Source organism: Mercenaria mercenaria, chromosome 18 (assembly GCF_021730395.1).
Source record: "Mercenaria mercenaria strain notata chromosome 18, MADL_Memer_1, whole genome shotgun sequence".
NCBI classification, from domain to species: Eukaryota; Metazoa; Mollusca; class Bivalvia; order Venerida; family Veneridae; genus Mercenaria; species Mercenaria mercenaria.
This window is the reverse complement of record NC_069378.1, coordinates 46315733-46324993: the sequence shown is the minus strand read 5'-3', so window position 1 is coordinate 46324993 and position 9261 is coordinate 46315733. Positions and strand designations below refer to the sequence as shown.

Below are 9261 nucleotides of genomic sequence, written 5' to 3'. Positions count from 1 at the left end.
CATATTTTAAGCTGATTTTAAGAAACGGAATTATTTTTTACGTGTTAAATGTTTCAATAACATATATTTACTTTATTAACTTTAGAAATCTAATAACATTGCCGTTGTACTGGTACAAATAATTCATAAAATGGTTTTCATTTCCGTACGCCGAATCGAGGTTATTCACCGTTTTCCGAATAGATTACGTTACGTCATTACTTTCGGTTTATCAAATGTACAGAACTTCTTTAATATAGAACACTATATTTTCCAGACTTTGGAGGGCATTCGGGTTGCAACTGAAATATATACCAGAAACTGGACATTTGGAATACTTTGGTATAACCCGCCTCCTTTTATTAGAGTTCATCGCAAATACGCTATGGACTGTGGATTTAAAACATGTAAATACAACAACTGCAAAATGAGTTTTGATAGAACAGATGCAAACAAAAGCCAGGCAATTATATTTGATGGCCGATTTATGCCACGAAAGCTTCGATTTACTCGTCCAGATGGCCAAGTTTGGATTTTTGCGGCTCACGAGTCCCCGCTTACATACGGTGCTGGTGGAAACTGGTGGTACAAAAATACAGAATATATATTCAATTGGACAATGACCTATGACAGGGATAACACAGACATATTTCTACCATATGGAGAAATACTAAAACGCAAACATAAGGAAAGGAGAGACTTCAAGTCAATAGCCCAAAATAAAAACAAGACGCTTTTGATGATAGCATCACACTGCAGCACACACTCGAAAAGACAAGAGTATGTTAACGAATTGAAGAAATATATTGATGTAGATATCTTGGGAAGTTGTGGTAAAAAGTGGAACTGTGGAACTCACTTCACACATGATGAAAACTGCTTTCAAATTTTGAATACAACTTACAAATTTTATTTAGCATTTGAGAATGCCCTATGTCATCAATATATCACGGAAAAATTTTACGAAAATTTCAACTACGATCTGATAATGTTGACACGTGGCGGTAGTAAGGAGGAATCGAAAATATTCTTTCCTAAAGGAACATACGTAGCAACAGAAGATTTCAAATCAATCAAGGATCTTGGAACTTACTTGAAAACCCTTACCGTCAATAAATATGCTGCACTGCTTAAACGAAAGAGTCAGTTTTATTCTCCGGGGTATTTACAAGTCTATCAAAGAGCATTGTGTGACATATGTGAAAGAATGAATTTCGAGGACAAATATTCAAAAACTATTGAAAACATTACAAATTGGGCATTTGGATCTCAGCCTTGTCTCAAATCTCAAGATATTATAGATATTTGATGAAGTCGTGCGATTAATACCATGTACTTAGCCGGTCATTCAAATACAGTGTATGGAATTCAATAAAATTCAACAAACATTTTGTGGAATAAATAGTCTATTGCAATATCAAACAAAGAAACTTGTCATCGAAAATATCATCGATATTGTACATGCTGTATGTAAAATTACATCAAATATGTCTTATGGTCGTTATTGATCTACTTACAGTATAAGTATGAATGTTTGCTGGGAATATTTGAAATAAAATACGTGAATTAGATAAAATCTTTCCATGCCAGAACATACTTGAAATCTTATTCTTATACGCTTGTTTCCGTTAAAACAAGCTTATTCGAACATGACGTCATGTTAACGGGCGATGACGTCAATGTTATTGTAACGACCAAGAAATAGCGCTTCTATACTTTATCTTCTGTTTTTGATAAAGGGAATATTAGAATCAAAATAACGTATAGAAAAATCGTGTTTTAATATTATTTATACACTAAAAAATGGTTATACGTCCGCGGAATAATTTCATGAGGGAGTAGCCCGATTGAATTATACTAGCGAAGTATAACTGAGTTTGTGAGCAAAAATGTAAGTAGAACATTATTTTGCTATACACTATTTTGATTCTTACATTCCCTCTATCTATAAAAAAAGATAAAATATAGTAGCGCAGCAAAAACATTGACGTCATCGCCCGTTAACGTTAGCGTAACCATGTTTTAACGGGAACAAACGTATTAAGAATAAGATTTCAAGCAGGTTCCGGCATGGAAACATTAGTATTTATTCCATTTCAGTATTTTCAAAACTCAAAACTTTGATTCTCTTACCGAATTAAGACAAACACATTCACAAACAAAACTCTTGTAAAACCATATTAACTTTCCGTTCATAAGAGTTAACAAACATCCAGACTTTTGTTTTGAACGTTCTGTACATACGTGTACGTACTTGGACGTGTATCCTTTCGGGTATTATTACTAACAGTCACTTGACAAACGTCTTGTAATAGAAATACTTTACGGTGAAACGGTACACCGTTTAAATTGATTTACAATATATATTTCTGTTGATCCGTATATACAAGCATAATTGTCTAGCTGAATTGATCAACATGTGGCTGTTTTCTGTATTAAATATTTTATTATTATTTAACTATTTTTCATGTACAAAAAGTTCAGAAAAGCCAATGTAGATCATAACGAAGAGCGACTTTAGTGGTATAGTATTTCAGTCGAAGTTTGTGTGTATAATAGGCCTACGGAAGAAGAAAAAAAACGTATTTGCAACAACGCGAAGATCAGCTGCTTCGAGTACGTCTTGATCCGACTTTTGTATAAATAAAGAGCGTGTTGTTTTAGCGTAAAAAAATAACAGAGTTCTTTTTAAACAGTTGTTTACTCTTTTATATCTGTTACAATCTGGTTAATGACCTTACATATACACAGTATGGGGGTGTATTTATTTAACTTATTATGTTTCTGTACACATTTCTACATAATTTGCAATTCTATCAAAGACATTAAATGTATCATGTTTGGTGATGTTATATATTTTAATTATTTTTCTTTTGTTTACTTTTTACATCATTTACAATACACAATACAGGTATATGGTGTGGTATTGTTGTTAATTTGGCTTATTTACTTTTTACGTCATTAACATAGCTGTTACGGACATTACAAGTACAATGTTAGGTGATGATGTTGATTTAGCTCATTACGTAGTTGTTTACACTTTTACGTTAATCTGCGATGAAGTATTCGGCCCGCCGAGAGTGATCTAGCTTAGCAAAATCAACAAGACTAGCGCAGATCAAGGTTGTGTTTGTCTTTTATTATCTCTAACGTTATATCAGTAAAAACTGACTATAATTTGAAAATGGAATACAGTGTTTTATTTGTAAGTAAAACACATGCTGTGTTTGAGACAGAAAATAAGTAGGAACACAATCACTGCCTATTTTGGGTCTTATTTGACCCTTTAGATGTTTTACTGGGTCAGAATGTTTCTAACACTCTTACAACCAATTGATACTTTAAATGATGCTTTAAATGTAATGGATATGTGACAAAGTTTTCAGTTTATCAATCTAGTAATAGCAGAAACAGTTTAATCTAAAGTGAAACTTAATGTAAAGATTTTGATTCTGCTGACGTAAACAACGTCGTTACCCCGTTGAAGCATTGTTAATGCTTCAGTTCGCTGAGTTTCACTAAGTCGTGGCATTTTATTACAGCACAGGTTCGAAATCTAATGTGTTTTTCCTTTCACCAAAGGTAAAAGAAAACTGACAAAACACGTTTTTGTAGACATGTACATTTCCTATGGGCAGCACGTGCAAACCGTGCAAAAGTCCACTATCTCTAGTTATCTCGACTCTACTCAGTTTTTATTGTAAAATTGAAGGAAGATCAATAGTACATGCTTCGAGCAAAGGATGTTGCAAATTGTAGACGAATACCTGTTTTAGAACTGAGAATATTCAAATTTAAAAAGTGCACACTTTCTTTTGCATTTGAGTATATATTTGAATTTATTGTTCTTAATTGCTATTAAAGGATTATCGTTATTGTTATTCTCTGTCTTTTTGGTCTTGTAATCTCAAGAGTTTGGTTGAATCTACCGAATAACAAGGTATCAGTTGTATTACAAGTTATTCATTCTTGATCATGACTACTAACTAAATCTCCCGCTATTTTTCTATTCATTTACTTCTAGTTTTGTTACTAAAATTTATCCTAACTAAATCTCAAGTGTTTCGGATTGCGGTGCCCTGATATCTTGCATTAGATTGACTATGTAAGTTAGATGTATATGTCAAAACAGATATCACATTCTAACTGGTCTCGGTTTGATTGCCAATTAAACGGGAGGTCGTTGGCTCTATCTTCGGCCGCGTCATACCAAAGACGTGAAAAATGGTACAAGTAGCTCCCTTGCTTAACGCTCAGCAATAAAAGGGGAAACTGGTTTCCATTCTCCCATACCTCCGTGTCGATGGACTTCATCAGAAATGAGGTGCAGAGATTGATAAATATAAATTACTGAACTTGCTTCACAATCGACCTAAAATTAATTAGTACAATCTATACATTTCTGAGAGCAATGAGAACGGAAATGTTCTTTATTGTTTAATATATAAAAACTGAAGTCGAAATTATTGTTTGGCATAATTAATCGTGTTCCCAGCGGTAGCAGACACTCAACACAGTTTTAACATCACAAAACCTCTCAATTAAACCGCCTAACGTGATCATTTTCCTTATTCAGACCTCGTTAAAACTTTCCAACGTAGAGGGTCAAGTGTTTGCTGAAATAATGCCTGTATATGTATAAAAAAAGAATGAGCATCTATTACTTAATCGCACCAGTTGTTATGAGTTGTGTTTTGTATGCTGGAAATAAATAAACGGATTCGTTAGTGTGATATTAATTGGTAAGTGTTTGAACATCTATTTGAATTCTTTTCAACCATAACGTTTAATTTCTTGCATTATTATTCCAATGCTTACAGCACAAATACAATATAAACATAAGCAGATGAAAACATCTCCAAAAGAGTGAGAAAAGGGCATTGATAGATTTATATTTCTATTTATATCTATGAACTATTGATTTTTAATTTTATTCTATTCTTTTCTTAAACCAGAAATAATAATATTGCAATCCATATTTTATTTGCAAAGAAGATAAAACAAACTAATTGACAAATTGACTTTTTAGATTTCGAATTCATAATCGAATCGACCGTCTTAAAATTTGGCCATTGACAGTAAAAAGGTTTAAGATATTCTTTCTAAGTTCGCGGTAGTTCGCATACACCTGCAAGAAACGATATTCATTTTCTAATTTATTCATACTACAATATTTACTTTGATTGCGTTTAGTGTTGTCATACCGGCCTGTTTTAATAAATAAGTTGTGTGATGATGTTCTAAATTTTGACAGAGCAATTTTCCGTGCGACTACGTATCATCCATATATGATTTCGGCATCCTTTGGACATATTAGAAAATGATTTTCCATAACCGATGTAACTCATTGAAGAGTTGGATCGGTCTTCTGCGCATGCCCGGAAGTGATTATCAATTGGAGCGCAGGGCAAAAAAAACCCCGCAAATTATTGCATGTTCGCAGGCATTTTTTGTATAATATGTATGATATACTGACTAAAGGTTAGGTTTAGTATCACCATGGGTACAAAATATATACATTTAAAGTACTTTAAGTTTAAATTGTTTGCATCCGGTATTTACCGGAGTCTGTAATTTATACCGGCGCTCCAAGTCTGCATTGAGTTACAGTCTTTCATAACAACCTGAGAATGCCGAAATCGAATTTAGGAAATACGTAAACGAATGAAAATCGCCGATTATCATTACTGGTCCATTTCCTTCAAACAGTAGGCCCCAATTTCATTAAAATATTTACGTGCGTTATTTGACTTTTATCACGTTTGACATCGCGGGAGTGTAGTTGGGCATTACTCAATGATAATACACTATAGTCTGTCCCACCTAATTCTGGACCTCAACTTTGGACTGATATGAAGAAATGGAACGGGATCAAAGAACATAAATCATGTTTTTGTGAATTAAAAAAAATGTCCCTTATATTGGCCGTTGTCTCAAATTGAAATATGTTTATACGAGTATTTTATATCATTAATAGCATTGAGGAATAATGTTTTACCTAGATTGGATGGTCACAAAAAATAGCGAGCACATAGAAAACACCAGTCAGTACACAAACATGTATTCATGCTAAAAACAACCTTTTAACAGACTTGTTATCAACTGAACCTTTGATACGATTGTAAACAACAGTAGCCCATAATGAAAATGAGTTAAATGGGTCGCGCGCATCTTTGCTGTCCCCACCTCTGTTATGATACCTGAAACAATGATACGCTCTTGAATTCAGACATGTATTTATTTTACATCAATGCTAACGAGTAAGTACACACACATTTTCAGAAAAAAAAATGCTGAAAATCTGAAACGGCAATTACTGCTTAATTTGAAGTAAAATGTTAATTAAGGACCTTCCGTACAGGAAAATCCTACAAGTTTTGGACGAAGTTTGTTTTAATTATCCATGTCTCTCAACAATGAATTGATCAGACGTCACTTACTGTGAGCAAACCCCCAAATGACGTTTGTATGGACGCCGCCATCTTGAAATGGACGTCACGTCAATTTACAGCGCAAGTCTATGGGTCATAAAATCTTGATTTTAAACTTCATTTTAGATTTTTTTAATGAAAAGGATGCCTAGAGATATAAACGTTCTGGAATTCACGATGCTACTTTTTACAATTTTGCATACAATATAAATAAATTATCGGAGGTCCAAAATTAGGATGGACAGAATATAATGTAATAAAGCTTTGACGTCGACGTCATTTATAGTATAGGAGACGTTGGTCAAACTGATTTGTTAATTAAGTAAAAGAAAGTAGAATTTTTGATGTTTCGACAGGAAAAGCTAACATGTGATAAACAGAATATTTCATTTGTGACTTTCCTTATCAAATTTATTAAAATCGTTGAATAAAATTGATTAAATGCTCGGCAGAGTCTCGCATATTATTAATTTATTCATTTCGTCTAATAAATTCAATATGAAAAGACAATCATGTAATATCCTCTATAAGTAAGAGAGTTTTGTTAAGTTTTTACTTCCTTTAAGCAAATTAACTTACATAAGTCAGATAACGAATTTAAGACATTTCATCAAATCACGACCAGTGTTAGTATTCGGTGTTTACATTGCGGATTCACAAAAAAAAATGCAAAAGGTTGATAATAACATATCATTTGAATTTCAGTTGTGTGCCAAAAAGATTATAACAATGCCATTTTCTGTGGCTACAACCGTGACATTAATCTCTCTCCAGATTTTTGGACTTTACTCTTCTAACTGTTCTTTACGCAAGGAAAAGTCTGAAAAAGCAAGAATTCGTAGGGAAATTCCGAATATTGAAAATGTTCTCACTGCAGTTAAGCATGACATGGAATATTATTGTACAATGAATTTAAACAAAACCGATGAGCTCATAGGGTTGAAGAATCAGATGGCGTGCTCAGAACCGACATGGAAATTACAATTAAAGAGATTCAGTCTACCTTAGAAAATTCAATCAATAATACCTCGAAACTTGTTGGACAGGAATGCAAACAACTATTAAAGAATTAAAAATAATGGAAGGTAACACAAGACAGAAGATTGCTGAGACCAAAGCAAAAGTTGAAAACCTTGAATTTCTTGTTCGCCAAATTTTTGCTCGTATTGAACACTTGTTTGGATATTATTATTGCTTAGAGACCAAAAATGCCGGAATGTTACGATCTGGTGTCTATAAACAACGACAGGGGCTCGAAATCTATTGTGACCAAACCACAGATGGTGGAGGTTGGCTCGTTTTCCAGAGAAGGCAAAGTGGTGAGATTGATTTCTACCGTAACTGGACCGAGTATAAAAATGGATTTGGCGATATTACTGGTGAATTTTGGCTAGGCAATGAACATTTGAGTAGTCTTACAGCAACAGGAGATCATGAGCTGAGGATAGATATTGAAGATTTTAACGGAAATAAGGCATTTGCTAAATACAGTAAGTTCAAAGTACATCCGGAAGAAGACAAGTACAAACTGGAGGTGAGTGGATACAGTGGAAGTGCTGGAGATTCCCTCAAGTATCATAATGGAATGAAGTTCACAACGTCCGATAGAGACAATGATGGCACCATATACTTTAACTGTGCAATAGAACGGCATGGTGCGTGGTGGTACGGCTATTGTCACCGTTCCAATCTCAATGGACAGTATTTTAATATTCCTGATAAAATAGATAGCAACGGAATCAACTGGTGGGACTGGAAAAATAGCTATTACTGTTTAAAAAGTGTTGAAATGAAATTTCGTTAAACTAGTGAGTGCTCTTATATAGATCTATTTAAGAAATGACTTTTTTTCTAACATTTTATAAGTAATGAATCGGATGCATAATAACTAAACTAATCACGAGTGCTTAAAAGTGTATGTATTGATATTGCATGTGGCTGTACGTGAGAACTTGTTAAAGCTTTTATTCCACAGTTAACGTGATTTTTACGTACGTGCTCATTTTCACCAAGTTTGACATAGAATGTATTTGTGGAACTGAAATGATATTTTAGTGGACATAAGTTTTAGATACTATCATTTCAAAAGTGTCTTTGAAAGAGTGCAGGTGCATCAGAGGAGCGCTATATAAATGTGGTAAAATAATAATAATAATAGTAATAATAAAAATAGTAATGATAATTATTATTATTATTATCAGTAGTAGCAGTATAATTATTATTATAGTTATAAATATTACATGTATTCTCAGTATATATTTGAAACACTGTACCATGTATGTTACTACTCAATTCATCATTTACTGCATGAATAACAGTAATGTTATTATTATTATTATTATATTTTATAAAATTATTTATAAAAGTACGTGTTTTCATTATATCGCTATTCAATGCTTTGTCTGTAGAAAAAAAGATTGATTTTTATATTGAAAATGAAGTTAGAAAAATATAGTATGTAGGATAAGTTCTTGTCACAATGAAGTGAGAAAAAAATATATTACTCTACTCCATTGCTGTATATTTTCGTTACAGTTAAGGCTTTAGTGTATAATAAAATGTAGAACTAGAGTTTCAACTTCGAGTGGTTTATTACAAACGTAAATACGGCGTATAATTCGAATTACAAAAAAAATGTATTACACCAGAGACTGAATATGTAAAACTACATAGAAGTACTAAAGGCCATAAATCTTGTCTTCTTCAATAAATATGACTGACAAGATATAGCTTACCAAAAGGTTCCTTCTAACGCATATTAAATATTCTTTTTAAGGGATCTGTTTTTAACATCCTGTCGAAGATGTATAATAAAACAATTATGAAAAATGTGTTATGTTTACGTGAATTC

At 32.8% G+C, this 9261-nt stretch overlaps 2 protein-coding genes across 2 annotated transcripts; both read left to right on the top strand.

Moving 5' to 3' along the window:
* The first annotated feature begins 262 nt into the window (after positions 1-262).
* Positions 263-2354, top strand: LOC123539130 (glycoprotein 3-alpha-L-fucosyltransferase A-like). Its single transcript, XM_045323622.2, has one exon. It carries the CDS (start codon positions 365-367, stop codon positions 1286-1288), a length of 924 nt encoding a protein of 307 aa, XP_045179557.2. The 5' UTR covers positions 263-364; the 3' UTR covers positions 1289-2354.
* An 806-nt stretch (positions 2355-3160) lies between these two features.
* Positions 3161-8981, top strand: LOC123539131 (ficolin-2-like). Its single transcript, XM_045323623.2, has 2 exons — positions 3161-4721; positions 7116-8981. The coding sequence occupies exon 2, from the start codon at positions 7459-7461 to the stop codon at positions 8212-8214; it is 756 nt and encodes a 251-aa protein (XP_045179558.2). The 5' UTR covers positions 3161-4721; positions 7116-7458; the 3' UTR covers positions 8215-8981.
* The last annotated feature ends 280 nt before the right edge of the window (positions 8982-9261 follow it).